At 44.7% G+C, this 25,682-nt stretch overlaps 1 protein-coding gene across 1 annotated transcript in view; it reads right to left on the reverse strand.

Annotated features, from left to right (window-relative positions):
• Positions 1-1,090: 1,090 nt before the first annotated feature.
• Positions 1,091-25,682, reverse strand: part of LOC128444727 (neural-cadherin-like) — a 94,153-nt gene continuing 69,561 nt past the window's right edge. The window contains 11 exon segments of the mRNA XM_053427346.1: positions 1,091-1,983; positions 4,025-4,179; positions 9,374-9,624; positions 11,984-12,167; positions 12,859-13,123; positions 16,849-17,015; positions 17,300-17,483; positions 18,807-18,930; positions 21,335-21,462; positions 21,626-21,753; positions 23,948-24,162. Of these exon segments, the coding sequence (XP_053283321.1) occupies positions 1,423-1,983; positions 4,025-4,179; positions 9,374-9,624; positions 11,984-12,167; positions 12,859-13,123; positions 16,849-17,015; positions 17,300-17,483; positions 18,807-18,930; positions 21,335-21,462; positions 21,626-21,753; positions 23,948-24,162 (2,362 nt within the window). The 3' untranslated portion in view covers positions 1,091-1,422.

The raw sequence follows: 25,682 nt of genomic DNA on the forward strand, positions 1-25,682 counted from the left end.
GAGACTCCCAGAAGCTCGGGTCAGGAGGCTGCAGGCTCTGGACATGAATGATTAATCTGGAAATTGACTTAGTGCTTCCCTATCAGTGCTCGGTTCCTGGTAATAGTTAGCTGAATAAAACAAGAACAGCTGCTCCAGCTCGGATGAATGTTTGCATCCGAATCATTGCCAGGAATAAAGATAGACAAATTAAATACAGAAATTATACCACATACTAGGGCTAGGCGATACCGCCCCAAAAATATATTCAGGCAATTTCAATTTCAGTCGATAATTATCACGATAAATGTCACATTATTATTCATTTGTCACTGAAAGCAAGATTTTTAATTTAGTTTGCATGTAATAATGCAAAAAACTTCTTTAGCATATAGATGCAAATTTGCATCAAATTTCCCAAAACAGATGTGGAGCCTCTTTTTGGCAACATATGGTTCTCTCTGCACGGTGTAACCTGCATGTGAACAGAAAGTGGCCCATGTGGTAAATGGCCCCAATGGCAAAAGACTTGCTCGGGCCACTTTTGGTTGACAGGTGGTTTTGCTGTGGCTTACTTGTGGCCCAGATTTGGCAAACAAGCCAAATCTGGGCCCAAACTAATTTGCTATGTGGGGATCAAGTTTGTTTTGTATCTCCTCACTGTGAATATGCATTAAATTGATATATTGAGCCTTTGTTATATTAATATATTTCCATAATTGCTGTTGATTTATTGCCCAGCCCTAATATATAATATAAGTATAAACAGATGATTCACTTGTAGGCTATAAGAAATAAAACCTACTTATTACTTTCCTCTGCCCACCAGAGAGAAAGAAAGAAATCAAACACACAGCGTGACCAACATTTGATGATAAAAAGTTTGCTTGAACTTCAAAGACAGACAGATATGACGTTCATTAATCTGAAACTGGTGTTTGAACAAGATCAAGCTCTAAATAGTATCAAAGATATTCATTTATTTAAAAGGAAATAGATAATACAAATGAATCCAAATCATTTCTGTCACATAAATGATTTCATGAATCATTAACAGCAGAAAGAATCGAGTTCTCTCATTGGGACAAAAACAATTTGCCTTCTCCCCTGGCAGACATCGCTCTTAAGAGTTTTCATGACATGAGCAGTTTGGACACACGGCGCCTCCAAAAAAAGTGCTTCCTGTTGGATTATATACTGTACAGTGCAATGCCAAGTAAACAATACATCACATCTGATCATTCATTGGTAAACATCTTTTATATCAAAGAACGTAAGTGTTCAGAGTTTCATCAATACAGTACATTTATAGCAGACTTCACATACACCCTGGGCCACCTCCCAGTCTCAGAGCGTTTCACATTTAATGATCTCCCTTTGGAATTCCACCATCACCTTCTGATTAGCGTTGATTTTTCCAGCAACCTTCAGTTGGGTGCAGCCTCAGCCGCTCTTCTCACAGCTCGGCTGCCCTCTGCTCTCCTTCACTTTGTCTCTCTGGCCCTCGGGAGCCTTGGGGTCTCCTCTCAAATCGCACACCACAGCTCGGAGGGTTTTGAACCTGTCCAGCCGGCCGCCCTGGCCCCCCTGGAGCCGGACCTCCGAGCCCTGAGATGCGCTGAGGGAGCTGAGGGAGCGCACCGCCGCCACGCCGCGCTCCTTCCCCGAGGGACGGCGCGGCGTGGTCATGGCACCCAGCTCCCCCGGGTGCTCCATGTCCCTGATGACCTCGCACAGGTAGCGAGCCAAGTCCTGGCTGGAGAAGGAGAGGGTCTTGTGGGAGCGGCGGAAGGTCAGAGGTGACGGCAGGGTCTGGGTCTCTGAGGGGGGGATGGCGAGGCGCAGGGCGATGGCCGCGCTGCCGTTGGGCGCCTCCTTCTTGTTGTTGTCCTGGGGCAGCTTGGTCTGCGGGTAGGAGACGATGCTGTGTGGGTAGCTGTACCGCTGGGACTGGGCCGGGCTGGGCTGGAGGGAGCGCTGCAGCTCCACCATGTTGAAGGCGTTCTGAGGAACACAACAGGGGGACGGAGGAGAAGGAAAGAGATACGGTTTGGTTTTTCAGTTCCTGTGTAATCTTTGGAATCTGTTTAAAACAGATAATGAAAAACAACATTGCCACATGACACCAATCTGTGCTCGGGGGGCTGTAGCCGAGCTAATGCCTCTGCTGGCAAATGAACCTGCTCCCCAGACTGAGACGAAGATCCAGCATTTAGGAAAAGATGTTGGCAACAACAGCCCCATTGATTAGCCAAGTAATTAATTATCTGATTGCAGAGAATAGGGGGTTGGGGTGGGGTGGGGGGGGGCGTCTTATTTCCAGCTCTTTTAAAACAGAGGCATCAACATCTATCGGGGTCCACTTGCTTAATTTCAGCTAAGCATAGATCTCCAGGGAGCTGATATTTGATTTCCATTCGTTGGCACAAACACCGAGCTCAGATTAATGTTAACGCATTATTTACTAATTTACCTTCTCCCATTATTTGTGATATAACTCGATGACATTTAACACACATGGAAATGAGAACTTATGCAAGTGTCATATTTGTTCATGGGGTGGACTCCTGGTGATTTCCCGTCTAAATACCACCTCTACACTTTGTTTACCCGACACGTCCCCCCCCCCCCCGTAGCTGAGCACGTTCTCCCAGACTCCAAATCAATCGATGCTGCTAATTATCGCGATTAATGTCACAGTATTATTGAAAATTGATTCCTGCTCCAAAGTGAAGGTTTGGATTTCAAACTCAGAAATGAACACTTGTGACGCAGCAATTTTTTGTTTTACTTTTGCTGAATTTCAGGGAACTGACTTCGTCTCATGATGTTTGATTTTCGTTTGAAGGAAACAATCCCTGCTCTGTGTAAATGTTAACATTGCTGATTCACTTTCTGTCATTATTTGCGTTATAGCACGATGACATTTCAAACACGAGGACCTAGACAGGAGCCATATTTGTTCTTGGGGCGGACTCTTTGTTTACTTCCTGCCTGCCTGTGGAAATACCAGCTCTGTCTGTGTTTACCTGATCCTCCACCCTCCTCTTTGTAGTTTCTGTCAGTCGATTAATGCCGCATCATTTTAATTTCTTGTAAATCTATGGACTGAATTTTTGCTCCTGACTGAAGTCGGTGGTTTTAAACTCTTAATTGAGCAGAGGATGACAAGTACTAGAAATATTTCACAAAACCGGTCGATCTATTTCCATTTGGTTTTGATTTGAAGACTCGAACAAACACGGTTCTGTTAATGTCAATGTTACTTTCTGCCATTGATCGTGTTGTTTTTATTTTCTTGAATATTGCACAGTGACATTTAAAAAAACACATAAGAACTGAAGCAAGAGCCATATTTGTTCCTGGTGTGGACTCCAGCATCCTTCCTCCTCCATCCTCGCAGATGTCTCATCAGTGATTATCATTAATTATCGCAATAAATCTCACTTTATTATTTCTTGGGTAAGTCTGAAAACAGATTTCTGCTCCTGAGTGAAGGTTGTGGTCTTTCTCTCTTTCATGAGCAGCAACAAAAACTGCAAAACCTTTTAATTTTACCTGGCTGACTATTTGTTTTTTCATTTGAAGGCACTATTGAACTATGTTTTTAATTGTGTTGCTTTATTTTCTGAATAATATCACAATGACATTTAAATACCAAGTCTATACTTTATGTTTCCCTGGTCCTGCTCCCATTAGCCGTCCTCATCACTGTTGATCACGTTCTTCTCGCTGTCACATCCGTCGATATCGATAATTATCGTGATAAATGTTGTTTAAAGGCAGATTTTTCCTTCTGAATTAAGGTTGTGGTTTATAACTTCTTTTTTTATTAACAGACACAAACGGCGACACATTTTACTTAACTGCCCCAGACTCATATAAATCTCCGGGGAATTGATATTTTGCACCCTGAACTCTCTGTTGAATGAAAATCTTTACTGATTTATATGTTATTTGTGTTGTTTTATTTCCTTAAACTATAACCCAGTGCCCCCCCCCCACACCTCCTGTCTCCTTAAACGCCTCCTCTGTCTGTGTTCACCTGGTCCTGCTCGCCTCCTCCCTCCTCGTCGTAGTTGAGCACGTTCTCCCGGATGTCCTCCCACTCGCCGTGGTGCGCCGACACATGGTACACGCCCTCCTTCAGGCCCTTGTGCCTCCTCCAGCAGGAGTAGAGAAACAGGCCCAGCATCAACACTGAGGGGTGCCAGAGAGCAGGTTAACACAGCAGGGGGGCCCGGGGGGGGAGGGGAGTGAGGGGGGGAGGGAGGGAGCAGCTCACATAATTACAATTGAGATGCTGAGCAGAAAAAACATATCTCTGGGTGTGAATGAAATCGACAACGAGAGCAGAAAGCGATGAAACAACACGGCTGTTCAAAATGAAAATATGAATGTGTTTCCAACAAGCCAACGTCATTGTGGATAAATAGATAATATCAGGCCCCTGCACCTCCCATTGACTCGTCCTGTAGAAACCTATTAGCTGCACTGACTCCCCCAGTTAAGACACACTAATGGCACGCGCGTGGAAACGGAGGCCCCCCCCCCTTCTCCACCTGTTTCCCTTTGATGCTCGCCCGTCTTATCAAACGCCACAGCTCCTCGGGAACCCTATTAACCGAATCTGTGCTCCTCCCAGCTCAGACACGAAGCCTCGGCGGCTCGGGGACGAACGCGGGGACGAGTGCTTTTGCAGGAGCCGAGCAGGGAGAAGGTCCTAAAGCACACGCATCAATCACGGCTATTGTGTGCTGAATTATACAACATGCTGGACTGACCTTTAAAGTCCATTAATCTCAACCAGTATTTTTTCTCCCATCTGCCATCGCTCTCTCTCTCTTTCCCTCCTCCTCGCTATCTGTTTTTACAAGTTCAGGCTCTTTCTCTTTTTTTTAATTTGTATTTCTTAGCAACTTTTTTTTTCCCCTTCTCACTCTCTCTATCTCTCTACAGTGGAACTCCCCCCCCCCCCCCCCACCGTCTCCCCCTTTGTCTTGCTCACTCATTAAGACTCTCGCTGTTCCTTCCTTCAGTCCCTCTCTGGCCTCTGTCTGGCCTCCGCTTTTATCTCCCGCACTAGATGGGATCCATTTCAACTAGACGAGTTTATGTGGTGCGTGCCAAGTATGTCGGTTTAATTGGAAATCTTTGGAGAAATGCGGGGGTAATCGCATTAGTCCGGATTTTTTAAAAGTAATTGCATTCAAAGGAGAGTAACACACCGGGCGGCTCTTCTTCACGGGGTCGCCCCCCCCCCGCCCCCCCCCCTTACAGGCAGGTACTCATAAACAAAGAGGGAAAAAAAAAAAACTCCCCGAGAGCTTCTCCCTGCTTAGAGAAATGCTTTCTCAATTAAAACCCATCACCTCTGTGTGCACGCTGCCTGGAACATCTTTTGACACCTCAGCTGTTGCACCTTTCTATTTCTATGCTGCTAGCATATCAGATAGAAACAAAGAGATGGTAATCCCCCCCCCTCCCCACCCCGCCCCACCTGCTCCTCAGCCAGTGCTGGGTGGAGGAGAGGGCGGCTATTGATCAGCTGACCCAGCTCCTCACCGCAGCATCCACAGCTCCCTGGCAGAAAACAGCAGAATCTCAATGAGGCGAGACGCCGGCCCTCCTCCTCACCTCCAGAACAACCTGCTCCGAGAGGCTGCCTGCAGGCGGGCCCTCACCTCAGCCCTCACCACCACCTGAGCTGGTGCTAAACACATCTCTGAAGGTGGGGGGGGGGGGGTTCGATGCACGGCGCAGAGGGAGCCAAGCACCGAACCCTCCATCACAAACACACACAATTAGGCACAGGTAAACACAAACACACATGCACACACACTCTGCTGGCTGTGTGTGTGTGTGTGTGTGTGTGTGTGTGTGTGCAGCTACATTCCAGTGAGATCAATATCACCCAGGGCGGAGAACGGACCTCGCAGTCATTCATCAATCCGTAATGCTGCAGCTTCTTTGCTCTCTAACCAACAGGGTATTATGATGTTAGCCTGGACCAGACGGTGCATTATGAATGAGTGTCGAGTAAACAACTATACAACACCACAGTGTAGCTTGATCAACACCACTTAACCCTTTCACTCAGGCTGAGGGAGGAGGATAACTGAGGCGGCTGCAGCGTGAAGGGGTTTGGTAGAGAAGGGACGAAAGCAACAGGAGGAAAATGAGACAGGTGACCGATGGGGACGAGTCGGAGAAATCATTTATTTTATTAAATCTCTCAGGGGAACACTGCCAACTAAAAAGAAGAGAGAACAGAACAGGCACTTTACACGATCGCTTGGCGTTCACGGACCCATATGGGAGAATGATCTCTTCCATTCGTCAGATTTGCCGCTGGACTAATGAGGCCTGATCAGACGCCGGCTCATCTGGCTCCGTCTGCAGCTTCACGCTGAACTCGCTCTCTTCTCGGCGTGTGATGCCTCGTGTAAAACTTAATAATGGATGATCGCTTTAACTTTTAATGCATGTTGAGGCAGAGCAGGAGTCCCTTTTTTAATTTCGCACCCAGCCAGGAGTCTTGGAGCGTGAACTCGTGGTGGTAGCTCCTGATGAGGGGTCACCGCTGAACAACCGCTGTATAACCGGATGTTCATTAAAACCCAACCAGTGGATTGAGGAGGTAAAACACTTTCTTTGCTCTAATTTAAAAAGGACCAAGATGAATTTAGCTGTTTCATTTTAATCAAAGGCTTGAAAATGTGCAGCCGTCAAACAGTGACTCTTTTAAACGTGAAACATTTGAGCCTTGAATTTAAACGCCTCATCAGCGACAGTGGGCAGGCGCCACTTCAAATGGGGCTACACACATGGATTCTCATGAATTAGGCCAAGGCCACACTTTATCATCTTTGAATTCATTATCAAATATTGAAGACTGCTTTATACGCTTCACTCTCAAGTGTCAGAATAACTGATGTCCCAATACCGGCCACATGCCCTGCAGGGAATGTTGAGTCAGTTATAAAGGCAGGGACAGAGTATTGAATCGCTCAAGCGTTTTATAAGCCCGGCTCTGACAGAAAGACTCATAAACAGCGGCGTGGCCCTGCCGAGGGAGGCGAGGGGGGGACAACAGGCAATGCACGCTCACGTTCGTCCTTGTGAGGATGCGAGAAAATCACATTTCCCTTCAGCTTTACCCTGTAACACAATTAACTGGTCCCAGTCCCGAGCGTTGACGAAGAATTAAAGTGGTGGCTCATCCGTTTGGACACGGGAGCGGTGGTTCCTGTCGCCGTATCAATGCATACAGGTTTAAGAAAAGGCTCCGCTGGCTGCACACGCCGTGAGTTTGTATTGAGTCTTGATCCTGTTAGACCAATAATAACAGGATCCAGTCTGGAGCTGAAACACTGAGCTGATTAATTGATCAGAAGGAAATGAATCAGCAGCCGCTCTGATGACTGATAAATCATTATCCCAGTGAGCCGACAAACAGCGAATGGGAGGAATTGAGTGAAGAATTGATACGATTATCACGGCCCCCGTTATTCTTGTGTTCTTGTTTATCACAGTTTAAATTGTTTACTGTGAGATTTGCTTATTTATAAACCCACAAATATAGAATAATCCTCTCACCTTTTGTGCTCACTGCACCCTGTGCTACAGCTGTGAACATGCAGAGGCTGTGTTAATATAACGTATAGTCCTGAAATATGGGATAAATCGTTCTTCTGGGTTTTCAAGTTTCCCCACAAACGAAGTAAATATCTAATTGAAGCTAAAAACCAGTCTCGAATAAACATAATGCCCCAGACGTGAGGTGAAAGGTCAATGATTAAAGAGTCACTGTATATATATACATATATTCATATTTACACATGCATACATAGTTGCAATACATTCAGAAGCTTTTTCCGAGCTCACTTTTTAACTTGTTCTTTGTAGTTGCATTACAGAGAGATATGCTAATTAGATGCTTTAATTATGAGTCCCACTTATGCTCGTTAAGACTTTTAAATGTGTCACCAGATTATCTTAAACCTTTCCCCTGTTTGACCCGACCAAGTCCTTCTAGTCTTAAAAGTTGAAGAAACTTCATGAAAGGACATATCAACAAAAACAACCCTTTCCCTCTTTGAAAAAAAAAGGAAATCATAAATAAGTGTTCGTATTAAAGGAACATATATATCTTTTCATTGTAGGAAATGCTCCATCTATTTGGCTTCAACATAACTACCTCCACTTGGGGGCGGCTTTTATTTTGAAGTCCTAGCCCTCTTGTGTTTATATGCTATGAGGGATAAACATACCTGCATCAACAAAGCAGTTTCTCGGAGAATGAAGGTTCTGAGAGGAGACACAATGGCTGCTGTTGTGAGTTGTGTTGTTGTTTTTTTGGCACAAAGTGTTTTTTATAAATGAGCAAATGTTTTGCTTCTGCTCGCTGTTTTTTAGTACACGCTGCACGCTGCCAGATGTCTGACCACAGGAGTCTTGGCCCGAGCCTTTGTCTGTATGAGACAATAATTCACAACACTGTCAGATTTAAAAGCATCTGAATTATCTTATTAACCTAAAATCCCTTGATAATAACAAACCTTACGAGTGGAAGTGGTTTTGATAAATCATTGGCATCAACTAGCTAAAGCTCTTAGAGTGAAAATGAAATGTTTTCGGTCCATATTTTCATATCAACTCATCTCATCTTGTTTATCTTATCGATTACAATTCCAAGCCCTGTACATAACATCAGAAAGTGCACAATAAAGAGACATGCAGGATGACTTAGTGAAATAAACTCTGGGTACAGACATGTGGGATGAAGAGGTAGAACAAGACATAGCAGTGGTACAATGGGTGGACGGGGGGGTATAAAATAAGTTGGACAGATAAAAAGTAAGGCTGAGAGTGAAATTGACTTCTGAAGTCAGAATGTATCACTGGTAGAGACAGAAGACACAGAAGCGATGAAACCGGGGAAACACACATAAAGAAACTCCCTGGTCCTGCGGGGACTTTTACACCTCGCCCGTGAATCACAAATTACGATGTACAATGCTCTCCTGCCCTCTCCTCTCCCACTCCAGATATTTGTTTCATGTTTTCCAGCAACCTCCCGTGGAGAAATCACATCCAGGCACAGCTCAGGAGATCAATACAGCTACAAGATATGTGTCGGGATGATTTCACAGAGGCGAACAAGGGGGAAAACTGCAGATGTTACAGATATAAGCAAACATAACGCAAGAATTATACAATGAGGATGGCAGCAAACAAAAACATAAACACACAACAGGATGGAAATCAGCTTAGTACAGATGAAGAATGGAAGAAGATGGAAGACGAAAACAAAAAAGATGAAAAAAGCCACGAGCAGATGACGACGGGTGTGGTCACCACAGGTAGAAGAGGACGTAGTCGACATAGCTACCTAGAAAGGCCATGACACAGATGCTGATGGCGAACATGGAGCTGAGGCTGAGGCTGTTGCCGTCCTCGTTGTGGAACATGGCGAGCGTCACCTCGCAGTGGCGCCCCCTGTAGCCCTCGCTGCAGTGGCACGAGTAGCGGGCCGGGGAGTGAGCCACGCAGGTGCCGTGGCGGCAGGGCCGGCTGGCGCACAGGGTGTAGACGCACGCTTTGCCCAGGGAGCTCTCCTTGGTCAGGTGGCCTGGAGGGCACCTGTGTGGAGAGGAGACGAGAGGCACTCGAGAAGCTCGCAGATGAAACAAAGACAGAATTCTACTCTCGCCCTGAAACCCTCGGGAGCTGCACCTCTTATATCAAGGATTCAAAGATAGGCTCTTTGAAGGTTATACAATGTCGACTGTACTAGAGGAAGAGACATAAAAGAGAGAAATGGAGAAGCTTAGATTGGCTTTGCACTTCTAGTCCCTCGGAATATTTGGACAAAATATCCCCTGAATATCTTTCACCCCTGCGTCTCCTGGTGCTTTGTATCCCGAGGCGGTGCTGCAATCACAGAATATGGATATTCAGCCGCAGTGAAGTCCCTCACTGGAGATGGCAGGCAGGAGCCTCAGTGGTCCTGCAGAGTTTAAAGGGGGGAGGCTGGGACTCAGACAGTCACTGCAGTTACACACTGTTCTCTGAGGCTTACACACTATTAGACACGCAGTGCAACATGGGCCTGAGCTCAGGCCGAGCTGCCATCTGGTGGACACTTTGATTTCAAGGGCTGTGGCCAGAAACTCACCGGAGCATTGTTCACACTTAGATGCACATACTGTACGTGCTGTGCAAGTAGTTTATGATCTGCACAAGTTTTTGCATGTTTAATTAATGAGTGGGTTAATTATTTAATTTGTTAATAATTAAGGTGCAGCCTCTTTTATGCATGTACTCAAAGTGTCTTTACGATGTGGAGTGGACCCAAACAACTTTCAGCGCCACCACAGCGGTGCTAAATAATTGGCAGAATTATTGCTTATTTTACCAGTGCTTAAATAAAGGTCATTAATAAGAATGATCCCAGGCTGCAGCTTCAAACGTTGGTAAATCGTTGTTTTACATAAATAAATAATATGTTTGATACTTTCTAATAGGGAGTAACACACCTGCTGATTGGCCATTGGGTGCATAAAGTTAAAATTCTACTTTTAAAGGTATAAATGTACACGCTCCAAAATACAGCAGGAACCTATGACCCTCAAATTGTCTAGAAATCAGCCAGTCGACATATTTAATGTCTTTAAAAACCTTTGTGTAACTTAATTGAATTCCCCTATGTTTTTATGATCTGCTTCTCTTTTTATAAAAATAAGTTAAACTTCTATTATTATTATTATTATTATTATGAAATGTTTTCCAGATGTTTTTTCCTTGTAAACAAGTTCAGAAGTCCATTTACAGCACGTTCACGAAAAATGGTACAAAACTTATTCAAACTGACGATTTCTTTTGCCACATGGGGGCAGCACTTGCAGAGCAACACATTCTAAGCTGCTATTGGCTGATTCGCTGAATGTTTGTTTACAGCTCATTTACACATCCAGCAGTTCCAGTTCACTCGTGATTCTGGTCAACTGGTGAATGTAAAACGCAGATTTTTGGTCTCCTGAGGGAAATATCTGGCGCTCCAATACATTTACCAGCTAAACAGTTTGTGCCGTGCGAAGCGGGACGTGTTTTAGAGCTTCATCTCTAAAGTGGCCAAAATAAATAGGTTCATCACCACAAACAAGGCCTGGTGCATTCTTCATTAGAGAAACAGAAATCCTGGCTTCATCTCTATTTTCTATTTATTCACTTCCCAAATAATATCAGATACATTCATATTTAATTTTGAATTTATTTGTTCTACTTGTTTTAATCTTTTTATTTTTCTACTATTAGCATAAACACATTGAGTAGTATTAAAACATAAAATATGTTGTAATAGGAGACTCATTGAGCGCATACCTCCGTCAAGGCTAGCACCCGATCTCGCCATGTTCAGATCTACACCTAATTCAATGGGTTTCATCTTTGGCTCATGCTGCACCCAAGGTTTTGTGTATTCCTGCTGACTAGGAAACAATCGTTGGTGGAGGTAATTAGGTCTGTTATTATTATTATCATCATCACCATGACTCGGTTGTCCACACAGTTTGTGATTGATATTTCTGTCCCACTGCACCTGCGGTCTGGTTCTCAGGGGATTCGTCTTCATTGGATCTTTTTTCGTCTTGTGTTGCTTCTCGTGCATCTAAGTGCTGATTGGTTTGCAGCTAACAAATGAGAGTGTGTGGCTTTCAACCTAATGTGACCCACCTAGTAGCTGCTTCAGTGTTCCAGTCTACCCCTTGTAATAAACCCCTACAGTGCAGGTGTGTGTGGTTTCTTCACTTCATTTGTTAATCTCATTTGCAAAGTTGAGCGCTGGCGTTACTAATTTTATTATGAGCAAAGGCTGCGTTACGCCATCCTTTGCCTCTGGATGTATGGCTGCGGATATCTACATAATGTGCCGGCATCCGGAGAAGCCTCGTTTTCAACCCGGCTGTCTTTTTTTTTTTGACTCTGCATATATTTACTGCACCTGCACTCGTGGTGCCTCCAGAGGTCCACGCAGACCAGAGGAGCCGAGCAGTGATGTCTCCTGCAGGCGTCTGAGGAGCAGCCGACAGAGAGGCCCTGCGAGGTGACCACCTGGAGCCCTTCTGAAGGCTGCTCTCTGTCCAGGGACACGGAGCGGCCGTTGAATCTCACATCTCGCAAACAGCCTGGTGAAGAGACAGAGAGAGAGAGAGAGAGAGAGAGAGAGAGAGAGAGAGAGAGAGAGAAAACAGAGGAGGAAATGAAAAATAGAAAGTTTACAGAGTTTACAATGCCAAAAAGACACACTCAAACACCAGTCCCCAGGCCAAATCTTTTATGAACTTACATTTACAGCACGGCAGGGGTGTAAACTCGAATGCACAGACACACACACACAAAAACCAATTCGCTGACACACCTGCACACTCTCACGCGTGCAAACACACAAACAGCCCGAGGCCAAGCTGTCAGCTTGCAATAGCTTTTTTTTCATTTTTTTTTCAGGATATTTTCTCTGCTGGTTGGTTTGCTCGCTCTGTGGGAAGTGCCGGGTCCAACACATCATTTAAATACAGATCACAGTCACTGACTCACTTTATCTCATCTGCTTGAAACTAAGGGATCAAAACACCTTTGGGCCAGGCTGTGAAATGTAGAACCACCAGTATGTGGGAGAGATAAAACTGAATCCTTTATGTGCCCATTAAATTTAACAGGTGTACAACGGCACTGTTTCAGGGACTGTCCTTTCCAATGAATCCATTTCCAAGTCACATTTTAATTCACTCAATAATCATGATTTCACTTTTCCACTTAGCCAACAACTCATCCATTCACTCATTTATCTTGTTGACTCTGATTCGTATCTTAACCCACCGAGGAAGCTCCGGTTGTGTCCTGAGGGAAAAGAGTTTCCAATCATCACCGCCGAGGGGTCGATAATGATTTCCTGACCCCGCCCGGGTGAGACTGTCACCTCCCGCCGTCCTCCGCCTCCGTCCAGCTGCAGGGTGAACTCCCTGCCGTACCGATCCAGCGCCACGTCGTGCCACTCGCCGTCGTTGAGGCGATGGAAGGGCAGCGTGATGTTGTAGTCGCCATCGCCGAGGTTGTAGAAAACGGCCAGGAGACCATGAATAACCTGAGATCACAGGTTGGAGAGGAGAAAGCATGGAAAAAAAGATTGTAATCTTTCCTAAAGCTGGACCAGAATATGGGTTGGCCAATATTATCAGCTGATACAAGCCTTTCAAGGACACCTCTGACCTGTGGTGTTCCCCAAGGCTCTGTCCTTTTACTGTTTTCGATATATGTGACACCACTAAAAATTGGAGAAGAGGGCAATTTTATCTCGTCTTTATGAAATAAAATGCCAGATGTCCCAAAACCTTCGTAAACTCAATGAAAACAAAAGTGAGGTAATTCTCTTTGGTCCAGCAAAGGCCATCCCTGTTATACAGAGACATATTGGATCCCTGTCATCAAACATCAAGCCTGCAGCCAGAGACCTGGGTGTCATGTTTGACGGTGACCTTTCATCAGACAAGGAAAAGTTAGGTCTCATCTCTCTCACTCTGATCTCGAGTGAGAGGTCATCCATGCTTTTATTTCATCTTGTTTAGATTACTGTAATTCATTGTATTACATTAACATTCACTCATGTTAACATCTAAAACCTCAATTACATTTCTTTGTCATTAGGGTTTGATAACACAATCTTAGGAGTCATTGAATCATCATATGTTTAGCCGATATATCGCTATCTGCAGTTTTCTACTCCAAAATATTGGTATTGGCATCAGCCCCCCCCCCCCCACAAAATCCATAACTCTCCCACTAGAGACTTCTGCAGTGCTGTAAAAACAAGCTGCTCTGTTATGTCATTAGCTGCTTAAACAGAATTGTAGTAGTTTGGATTTCAGGGCTTTGGTTTCGTTGTCTGGATGAAATTGTAAAAATCGACTGGCACGAATTCTTGACTGACACACCTGGACGCCTGCCACGGGAGTGTGGGGGGGGGGGGGGTGCAAAACACAGATCCTGCAGCAGAACAACATGAGAGGAAGTGGGCCAGATCCCGTGGTGTAGAGAAAAAGACCGGGCCGGGCAAACATTGTGAAATGATGCTACACCAGGAAAAGACCTCTGCCAGAAATGGGGCTTGAAAATTTCAGCGGTCGAAATGAATACGGAAATTCTGCAGCCGTGATGCTTTGGCTCTGCAGCGCTGGAGCTCACACGGCTGCACGGCAGGAGCCAGCGTCCTCCCGACGGGAAGGTATACGAGAAACAACAATTATCTTCAGCAGTTAAGGATGAGCGAACACAATGGACTCAACCAATGAGGGGCTCCCCTAACTGCAGCTTGTACATGTCCAGAGCTTAATTGGAAACAGTGGGGCAAGATAATTCACATTCAGTCCGGGCTGCATTAACTATTGCTCCCTCAGCATGGGCATCTCAAATGCCTCACCCCCACTGGACATGCAGACACACACACCCACACACACACCGACACACACACACACACACACACACGCAGACACACACACACACACACAGAGCAGAAGCTGACTCTGCTCCCCCCACTGTCTCATCCTGCCCTCAAGTCCACAACAAAAATGAACAAAGGACAAAGACCTCAATCAATATTCAGGAAAAAAAAGAAATCTGATTTTTTTTTTGTTATAGAAAATTTCCCCGGTGCCTCCAGAGATCTACGCAATCACTGTTAAAGCGCAAGAAGTTCAAGCGAATTTCTGAAGTCTGAATATCTAAAGAACCTTTCAAACTCAATTCATTAATGCGAAAAAAGTAAAATAAAAGGAGAAGCTATATTGTTCCGAGTCTCGCTTTTCTTAAGGGTTGGTGGTAAGTTGCTCTTGAAGAAGTCCTTCACAGACTGCATTAGATAACTGTTTTCTTTACAGAGACACCGAGCTCCTAGGAGAGCTGGATGCTGTTTATACCCAGCTGGCCCCAGGTAACCTTTGTGTGAAAGTGTTGTTATTTATTCAGTGTGCACTCCATCCAATATCTACCCTTAAGAAAAAAAAAAAATGGGGGAAGAGAGAGACAGCCCTTTAATTTAGGGCGTGCTGTCTGCAGACACACACCAGGCTTGTGCTCAAGTGTTTTTAAGAGCTCTGAGACAACAGGGCGGTCGCGGACAGACATCACAGGTTTTATACAGCTCACCAATTCAGGTTTTCACAGGTTTTCACAGAGAGCGGCTTCATACAGTGAAGGCCACAGCCTCTTCCTCCTCCTGTCAATGTGAGGCTGCAGCGAGGGGAGAGGACAACCGTGTGTTTCCTCACGTAAAGACCCGGAGACGCACAAAGAGACGAGGGCGGAACACACTTTAAAGGGGACATATTATGAAAATTCCACTTTTGTAGTGCTTCTACACGTTAATGTGGGTATCTGGCACGTCTACCGGCCCAAAAACTCTGGAAAAAAACAACTCCCGCGATTTGTTGTGGTTCGTCTATGTCAGAAACGATACGCTAGAGTGCGTCGAATGGGATTACGACCGAAATAAACGTCATAGTCACACCATGCCCATGTAGGGAGTCTTGCTACATGGCCTTGGACGAGCGAGCTAACGCTAGCTGGGGTGTCAAAACAGGTCAATCTGAGGAGGGCTGTTTTAGACGGGGTAAAAAGGTGCTGTTTTAAATGATCCTTGTGGTATTTTGACCAAAACATGTTACAGACATTTCATTACGACCCCAAGGAACCAACTGTGGTAAAATGGGCATAATATATCCCCTTTAAACAAAGCTCTCTGACAAATGACAATCACAAGACGAGAAGAAGGACTGGCTTCATATTGTGGTATATTCCCTAGAGTAAATGATTTTGGCATCTGTTTAAAACATAATGACAGGCTTCCATTTATGGTTACTGTCTTCTTGACTTTCAGACATTCTCATAAAAATTCCTCCAGGTGTTTATCTTAGTTCTCTCCTTTTGCTAATGGATGGATGTAGAAGGAAGGTTCTTTAACAATGTGCCTTCATCTCCAGGTAGGAAACACGCCCTTATTTATTTAGCGATCCCATGTGGGAAGTAATTTACCTGAAGTCATGGGCGGAACCAACCTCCCTATATAAATGTGTCTACGACCCCGGCAAGTCAGATTTTCACTATCCGGCTCTAGAGTTTCTAGAGCTCATCCTGACCTGCAATACTTCTGTGTAATAAACTCTGTTATACTGAAAGAACTGGGTCTTCGGATTCCTTCCTTCAACATCTTCTTCAACAACCCTCTGCTGCCTGAATTAAACGCCAGTATCCACTCAGGAGCTGAACAGGCAGCAGAGGTGGGCCCAGATGAGGGTTTGTCAAAGTGAAGCACACTTTCCTCCTGAAGGAAAAGGCGCCGCGTGAGCACCTCTCTGCCGCGGCTGTGGCAAAACGAGCAGTGTGACTTTGAGCCCACCACTTGAAGCAAGCTGTGTCCAAACCCTCAAGTACAGAGCAGGGGATCTGACCCCCGCTTGAGAGCACTCTGCCCTCGGATTGCAGCGCACACCTTTTCCTTTGCCGAGACCGAATTGTGCTTGCAACATTAACCAGAGACAGAAATAACCTTGAATAAAAGAGGCCCTAATTTTAAATAGCAGTCACTCAACAGCAGCATATTGTGGATTTGCTAAAAGACCTTGTTGGGAACATACATATGTCAATCACCAGCCCCCTCAGTATCCACCCATGTGTCTCCAACCCCGATATTATTCACTCTCAGCCTGACAAGCATTGGTAGCAATAATTGTGCATGTCCTAATCATCACACTGAGGCTCACAAACAAGACAATCAGAGCTGTCAAGGTGGAGGGGGGGTGACCGGCCATGACTCACCTCTAGACGGAGGTATTCATTCTGCTCCTGGGAGAGCAGACTGAGGATGACGCCGGCGGCGGCACGCGTCCGAACCCCGAGCTGGACCCGGGTCTGCCGGGCGGGCAGGGACCACGAGAGCTGGAACTGGATGTGGCTGCGGCCGTCGAAGGAAAACTCTGGAGCCACTTGTCAATCAAACAACAAAGCAGAGACGTGTTCAATTAATTCGGCTGTCACGTGGGAACCAGGATATCAGGGCGAGGGGGCGCGCTGTTCCACCAAAGCACTTTATGTAAGGCGAGGTTATCTTCCCACAGCAGCACGGTGACATTCTGGAACACACGATTTCCCAAGCTGCCTCTTCGGGTCGTACGCTCTGAAGTTTCAAATCTCCTGCTCCACAGAGATCGCACTGTACCTTCCACGGACAACCTCACAGTCAATTAAAACTTAACCCCTTCATGCTCACCTTGATCGCACAGCGGCCCCGTGAACCCCGGCTCACAGAGGCAGCTGAAGGGGCCCCACTCGCCGTGACAGCGACCCCTCTTGCCACAGGAGGGAGGCGGCTCCATGTTGCTGCATTGGTCATCAATAAGAGAGCAGCCCTGCACAGTGTTGGAGGATTCAGCCGGGGAACCAAGGTCGTACAGCTGGATTGAAGGAAGGAAGGAGAGGAGGAGGAGAGAAAATATGAAGAGTGGAATAAATCAGCAGGAAATGAAAAGGCAGGATGTGTCTGTCCTTCTAACCATTGATGATTTAAAGTAAATGTGATCCCAAATTGATAATCACACCTTACCATTAAATGTCAGATACAATAAAATGATATGTGATTGCGGATATATATTGCATTTTGATTTTACATTTCTGAAAAGTTGTGTTTTTTATAATAACAACATTGCTTTTTAAAAAGACGGACAAAATCAATTCCATTGATCCCCACAGGGAGGTTTAAGTGTTTCTGAAAAACATCAAATAAGATGTAACCTTAAACTAGAGATACCAGTATACCATGAAAGACAGATGAAATACAACTAATCAAAACTTATGCTGCAAGACAATTAAAAAAAGGGATTAAAGAAATTAACTGCACCAATGAAATGGTATCGAGCAGTGAGTGTTAAGTTGTGTCTGCAGAGAGACGTCTTTAGAAGCATTCAAATTAAGTTACTGCATTTATAAAACATTCCATTGTTATATTGCTATTCCATTTGTTTACATATGCTTTTATACTTTTCAAGAATACACAGTACAGGTAATGGAGAAGTAAATTTACCTAAGAACTGCTTCTAAGTACAATTTAGAAAATTCTAATTTATTCTGCTCTGTACTTTTGATTTATTTATTCAGAGGGAAATACATGAATGTCTTACACGACTCCTTTTATTCAACAACTGCAGCTACCAATTATTTGGCAGATTGAGTTTACCTGCTTATGATTTATTAATACACATTTTGAAAACCCTATTAAGTGGATTCAGAGCAATGAAACACATGCGTGAAGACCTGCTGCACAATTTGCACCTTGCTCCATTAACTCGACAAAGCAACGCAACAACAATATGCAACATGGATGCAAACAATGCAGCTTTGAAAACTGCACAAAGCCTCACGCTGAGAAAAACACTGAATATAAATGAAAACTTTGTTTCAAAGAAATCTCCACGGGGCGTCTTTAATTACAACTCCGCAATTCGATGCAGGATCCATCATGTGGAACAAAACATTATTACTGCTGTCACTTAGGCAAATTATCTCAATGCTTCCTCCACAGCAAATCCTTTTTTCTCGAGATCAAGTACAAACTGTACATCTACGATAAAAACAATGGATGGGAAACGTTTATACTTGGCAAACTCCCTGTAGCTGTAGGTGTTGAGTGCAGACGCACAGTGAGGGGGACTTTGATCGTGACCGAAAGTGAAAAGTAAGTTTATATTTCTCAACAGGCCACAAGCCATGCAGGACTTTACCTTAGTGTCCACGAGCAGGTTCCTTATGCAGCCGGTGAAGTGTTTGTGCTGCAGCTGCGGGTATTCATACGATATGTTCCTGCTGACCCCTCCGAGCTGCAATACCTGGCTCCCATTCAGGTACCTGGAAATGAAAAAGCAAAACCCTCAATATACAAGAGGAAAAATGAATCAGCCACCATGAAAGATCTCATGGTTACAAATCAAAACACAACTCGCAATATAAAAGACACACACGAAAAGCGGGCAGAGGAGAAGAAAGACACACGCACGCACACACAATATAAGCTGTCAAAGTAAAAAGATCCAGGTTTTCTTTCTCTTCCTCTTCAGGCTGTCATCACCATTGTTGATTCCAGACAACAAATATGACACCTCATTCTTGTTCCTTGTTTGCCTTATTTTGAAAATATATGCATTTGCCTGAGACGATCAAAACATCCACCGATTCAGCAAAAGCAATTCTGCCACTTTCAAAACTCAGAGCGGCTCCGCAAGGGGAGACAAAAAACATTTCATTCCAGCCTGTTAACTAGCATATTCCCTATTTAATGCAGCAACTATCTCTATTACCTAATAAGTTCAGGGGAGGACACACAGTTAAAAAAAAGTTCTTCAAGGTTCTTAAAATGTATAAGTTATTAAAATTAATAGCAGCCGTTAAAGCTCTTATGTAAATGTTTTCCGAAAATTCATTAAACGTATTTACACAACAGAACAATGAGCGCAGTGGCAGGCCGGGGCTCACGAGGGGGATAAACAAACTCAGCTGTGGCAAAGCAAAAAAATCTATTTGCAGAGACGTCGTCAGAAAGGTTAGCCGGCGTTTTTAAGGATTAAACCGGAGGATTTCATCAGCAGCTTCTTCCCCCCAGAGAGGAGGACCGCCTGCTACACTGAGGGAATCCAACGCTGAGCGGGAAAGAACCCGGTTTGATTCTGATAAATGATGCAGCTTGTACATAAACACAGTTTTACATACTATTTACTGAACAAAGTGTTTTATTGAATTTAAATCGATCTTTATGTTGAGGGAGCATAGGTTGTTAAAGTTTCCAATTAAACCGCATATTGAGGATAGTTCTGTCTCTAAATATTGTGAATTGTGAAAACTGTAAATAAAATGTTAAAGATTCATTTTACTGAGTTTAGAGGAGCGGGGGGGGGTTGCACTCTGTTCTCACAGCAGGAGGGTTGCCAGATCGAATCCCGATTCTTTGTGTGTGGAGTTCAGATGGATATTTTGGCTTCCTCCCAAAGAGAGTGCAAAGGTTAGATGTGATTGTTTTTTATACGTTGGCATCAATTACCATTGTCGCCCAATGTCCGATGGCGCTGGCTGCAGCTCCCCCTGAAACCCTCAATAGATAAAGTTCCTACAGAGCACAGAGTTCAACCGCTGCTCCTTCACGTTAACAAGGGGACAGTTGAGGTGGTCTAACCAAGACGTCTACAGACCACCTTCAGATGGAGGTTTACTGGGCATGCCCAACTGGGAGGGGACCGAGAACTCGCTGGAGGGACTGGTTGTCCCATCTGGCCTGGGAACACTTCAGGATACCCCAGGAAGAGCTTAAAAGCACGGCTGGGGAGAGGGACATCTGGAATATGCTATGTGGCTAGACTTGACGGATGGACAGATGGACAGATGGACAGATGGATGGACATTCCTTTAACAGTCCCGACTCAGCTGTGAGACTCTAGTTAATCTTTTTCAGAACCTGGTCCCAAACAGACAAAGCAGGACGACGACTCCATAGTTGATGAAGCCGCGTCAACTCTGCATCATTAACATGAAGAAGAGTTGTTTGAACAATAGCTGACATTAGTTGATGCAAATGGCGAAATCAACAATTGCAATTAGGATCCTTACTAAGTGCTACATGCCAGCACATAATGAACACAGATAACACATCATTAATATGGGACAACAAACGTATCCTTAAAGGATGGAAGCTAGATTCTGATGCTGATTTCCTGCTTGGAATCCCTAGAGGAAGTGTGTTTCTATATTGAATTTACCATATTTACTTACCATATTAATATACAGCAGTTTGGATGTAAATGAATGACTCTATTACCCGTTTTTATCAACTGACAAAGTGCTGCTGCCTCTGCTGTGACTGCTAATGCTCTGCTCTGTGGAGAATTGTTTACCCCTCTGGGGACACGGGCCATTTAGACACTGTCCCTATGGGCCTCGCTTGCTTTTTAGTTTTAAAAACAGTGAACAGAAGAAAAACCTCAGTAGATTAGTGGTTTGCAGCCACAGACAAACCCCAGAAGCCTCTCTGGAGAGTTTCTAAAATCTGTTTGTTGGTTACTTCAACCATAAACTCTTTTAGAAAATGGAGCCACATTTTTATTTCAATATATTTATATGTAAAACACAACATTTATTATTTATCTGATGACTGAGCGCTGGCAGCCTGAGGTGTTTGTTGACTTCTTCTCAGGATTCAGAAGAGACTGTTTTCTTATATTGTGCAGTGCTGGTCGGACTTGTTCCATTTCATTATTGATCTTACTTGTCCCTGTTGGGTGTGACCCCTCGGATTTCACAGGACGAGCGGTCCTCTGTCATCGCCCATGAGTCCACGCCTTCAGTCTCCATCACAATGGCAGTGGAGCATCGATCGAGAGTGAAGCGCACTTCCTTTAAATTGGGGGAGAGTGGAAAGAGGTCACCACCGGCAGCTGTGTGGATGTGTGAGTACAGACAGTAGACGGGCGCTGTCTACATGTTACAGTTTTCTAATCGTCTTCCCACACAGAGAGGGCGACGTGTAAAGGTGCCAGCACAGATGTGCTCCTCTTACTTTGCTGTTGCTCCTCACGTCGAGGCGATGCCAGCGCCTGTCAGCCACGCCCACGTTATTCGTTAGCTGGAGCACCAGTGTCCCAGAGCCGTGGTTCATTTTCAGACTGGGTGTCCCACTAATCAGCTCTGAGAGGAGAAGAGTCCACAATTAACACTTTAGACTAGATTAGATTCAACTTTATTGTCATTGCACAGTACAAGTACTTATACAACGAAATGCAGTTTAGCATCTAACCAGAAGTGCAAAAAAAGGCAGTAAAAGTGTATTGAGTACTGTGCATATTTAAAGTGGAATATGTAAATAAATAAGATATGTACAGTGAAAGATTCAATGGAATACTACAGTATTAAGAGGTATTGTATGATATAAGAACGATGAATTCGCTATAAGCAAGATAAATATATAAATATATATATATATAAATATGAATACACTATAGGCGGGATAATACAGTAGTAAAAAAATTACAGTCTACTGCAAATGTTCAAATGTTCAGTGGTTGGAGGAGGGTGTCTGGCAGTCCAAGTCAGGTTGGAGGGGGGAAGTATAGTCACTTGAGAAGGTGTGTGTGTGTGGGGGGGGTGTATGTGCTGCTATCCCTGTGGTGCAGAGTTCAGCAGACAACTCTAGACGATATGAAGATCAATATTAGAATGAATTAAACGTTTGCATTTCCCAACTATAACAGCAGTCAGTGGAGAGCCACCCTCTACTGAGGCCCAACAGTCCCACACACTCACACATATCAGTTCCCTATATGTGCCAGATTTTTGTCCTTACACCGGAAGGACCAAATCAAAAGGTTTTTAATGTAAACCGCATCCTTCCACAAGGTTACATGGAAATCTGCTCGGTTGTTTTTGTGTAGTAGTGCTCATGTGCCAGGGTGAAAACGCAACCTCCTTAGCAGACGTATAAACTCCTGCAGATTTGCAGTGTAGAAAAAAATAAATGACTCAACTTGCTTTCACATACAAAATGCAAAGGCGAGGTCAAGAAAAAAACACTTAAAAAAAACTGATGAAATCTGTTGCAAAAACAAGATGCAAATAAGGAGTTTGTGCAGGAACGGGAAGAAGAAAAAAACCCGGGAGACATATGAAAGAGTCGCACCTCAAAACAAACACAACACAAAGACGGCAAGAAGAAGCTGTGTAACACAGCAGGATTACAGAGGGGGAATCTGATTGTCAGCAGAACAAAGGTGAAGGGAAAATTGGCTGTAAAATAGAGAATAATAATAAAAAACAAAAGAATCAGTTCAACAGAATTACTGAACTCTGGATGATCCTGAGTAATAACGACAGCGTTTCAATGAGACGTCAAAAGTAGGATTTCTTTTATTACATCTAATTTTTAAACGACGTGAGGCCTCGTGAAAGAAATTGAATTCACCCTTATCATATTGGGGTGGATGCAGATATATATATATATATTAAAAAAAAAAGAAAACCCATTTGCATTGCAAGATGCGACCAGTGGTGATTTAGAAAGTTGTTATTGTGTCACTGGGTGAAAAGAATGGTAAATGGAAATCGAACATGTGCGGGAGTGTGTGTGTGCGTCCCACATCTCGAGATATTTCCAAAAGTGACAGACGCTGTCATCAAAAACACACAGATCCCACTGGTTTCCATCATATTTCATGGTATTTATTAGGGTCATGCCGAGCTCCAGCGATATGATGTGGCTATTAAAAAACACATCACTGTACCACTACATCAGAAAGTAACACATCATTACTGTAATGAGGCCTCCATTAAGTTTGGTTTCGGGGCACTGAGCAATTATCCCTCTGACTTTGCGTTTATAAAATATGTTGAAGCCCTCGTGCAAAACCCAGCTCTCACCCAATCAGTGAGATAAACATGCAACCGCTGTCCGTCAGCTGCAGGAGTCACGTCTGGGGCTGAACCCCCCCCTCCCCCACCCCCGCCCCCCTGCTGTCGTGTCCTTGAGTTCGACGCTGCCTGTCTACTTGCCAAAGAGTCTGGTCAAACGCTGAAGCACCGCTCTGAAGCTGAAGCAGGTGGCGAGCAGTAACACAACTCCTCGCTGGCACACGACTAAACACCACGTACACGCACTGAACAGTAAACTGCCCGTGCAGCATCACATTACCTCCGGAGAGTGAGTGCCCCCCCCTATTCCCCAGCAGCACACTCACAAACACAAATTTGCCTCGTATATCTGATCAGCTACCAGCCAGTGATAAAACTCACAAAATGAAGCCCCGAGCTTTAGTGCGACAGCAGCCCAGAGGCCCCCTGACACACACACACACACACACATGTGATGATCCAGACTCTTTCCTTTTACCTATGGCCATATAGTCCTCGGTGTCCCCAGGCAGGAGAGTGGCGACCGGCCCGGCATACAGCAGCAGCCCGTCGTCCTCCTCCGTCATGAACTCCAGTGAAAGATGGCTATCAAAACATGGCCTTATGGGGGGAAACCAGGCATGGCCGTCACCAAGGAAACTGAGTCTCGTCTGCTGGCAGTCTGGCCCCTCGAGCTGGGGGGGGCAGTGACACCTGGAGCGACGAGGAGAAAAAGAAAGTGAGGAAAAATCAAGAGGAGTCAGAACATTTCTCAGATCGAAGGGAACAAGAGCAGCTTCCTCCCGGCTGCAGCTGGACTTATCAACAAGGCCCGGGACCCCCATCTGACTGGGACTCTTATCCCACCCCCCACGCCTCAATTCTGTGTGACATTAACACACACAACAGTATATTGCATATTGCACATCCTCATTCTCTCCTGTTTTTGCATTTTACTTTCTATATCTTGTATATATTTTGTTTTGTTTAATGTATAGTTATTTCTTTCTTATGTGAAGTACTTATTGTGTTTTTGAAGTACTTTTATGTTTTATGTTCAATGTATGCATCTTTTTTACCAAAGAAAATCCCAGGTAGGTGTAAACCTACTTGGCAATAAATCCTTTCTGATTCTGAACATCGCTGATTATTTACTTCCTTCTCGGTGTCCAGTGTTCTGGAGGCCCGCGTGGCACCGGCAGGAGACTTTCACTCGAAAGAAAAATGCTTTTATCAAGTCAACTGGGTTTGCATAAGCCAAGGCACCCTGAATATTCAGCACTACATTAAATCAATTAGCCACGAACAAAACATTACTTCGTTCTATTCTTCTTTCTATCGAGCTGCCCGGGCTGAACCCTCTGGAGACGGCTCCGGCTCGGCACATCACATCTCCTTTGTTGGGAGATAATTAATTCTATCTCTCGCACTTTATTTCTTGTGCAGCACCACCGAAGATGTCCTGGACTTTTTTTTGCACCTGTCCTCACCTGCCACCATCTCTAGGTTTTAAATATATATGGTAAAAATATCTTAACGACATATATAAGAGATTGTCTCGCCTGCTGGTTATATATTTTGTATAGAGCGTGTGGAGTGTAAAGGATAAGTGCGGATACCAGAAGTGAGAAGGAAATGTGTTCTACGCCCTTTCCTCCACATGTTTCTGTCTGAGAGCATAATGGTAAATATGAATAATCGTACGAAAACACAATAAAGGCAGAGATACCCACAGTGATGCAAACAGCCCCCATTCAATCACGGCGATGGTGGGGATGGAAGGGGACTGGTTGATCTCATCCTGTCCCCTCCGATGCAGGCATGTGAGACAAGCTGGCTTTGCTGATAATGTCAAAGCCATCTATTTCCACGCGGTGTCTGAGGAGGGCTGTGTGTACTGAGGCTGCGAGGGGCTGTTTCTCCCCATCGCTGTTTATCCTGCAGAGGGGCCACACACGTCAGGAATACTGATCCGTGCGCGGGGGGGGGGGGGGGGAAGGGACGTCTTTGGCCGAGTGTGCGCATAAATATGCACGTGCTGAAAAACACAGCACCTCAACTCTTTCATGTCACTCAGGAGAGCGCTGCCAATTCCAAATCAAGAGGCAAGGGGCATGTTTTTCTCACTTTGATTGACAATATCTGATCGGCCGCTTTCTGAGGTTGCTTGTTAAAAACCCCTTTGACATGGTACAGTGTCAAAAATTGGATTCCTTATGGTCCAGGGTGCATTC

This window comes from Pleuronectes platessa, chromosome 7, assembly GCF_947347685.1.
Source record: "Pleuronectes platessa chromosome 7, fPlePla1.1, whole genome shotgun sequence".
Taxonomy (NCBI): Eukaryota; Metazoa; Chordata; class Actinopteri; order Pleuronectiformes; family Pleuronectidae; genus Pleuronectes; species Pleuronectes platessa.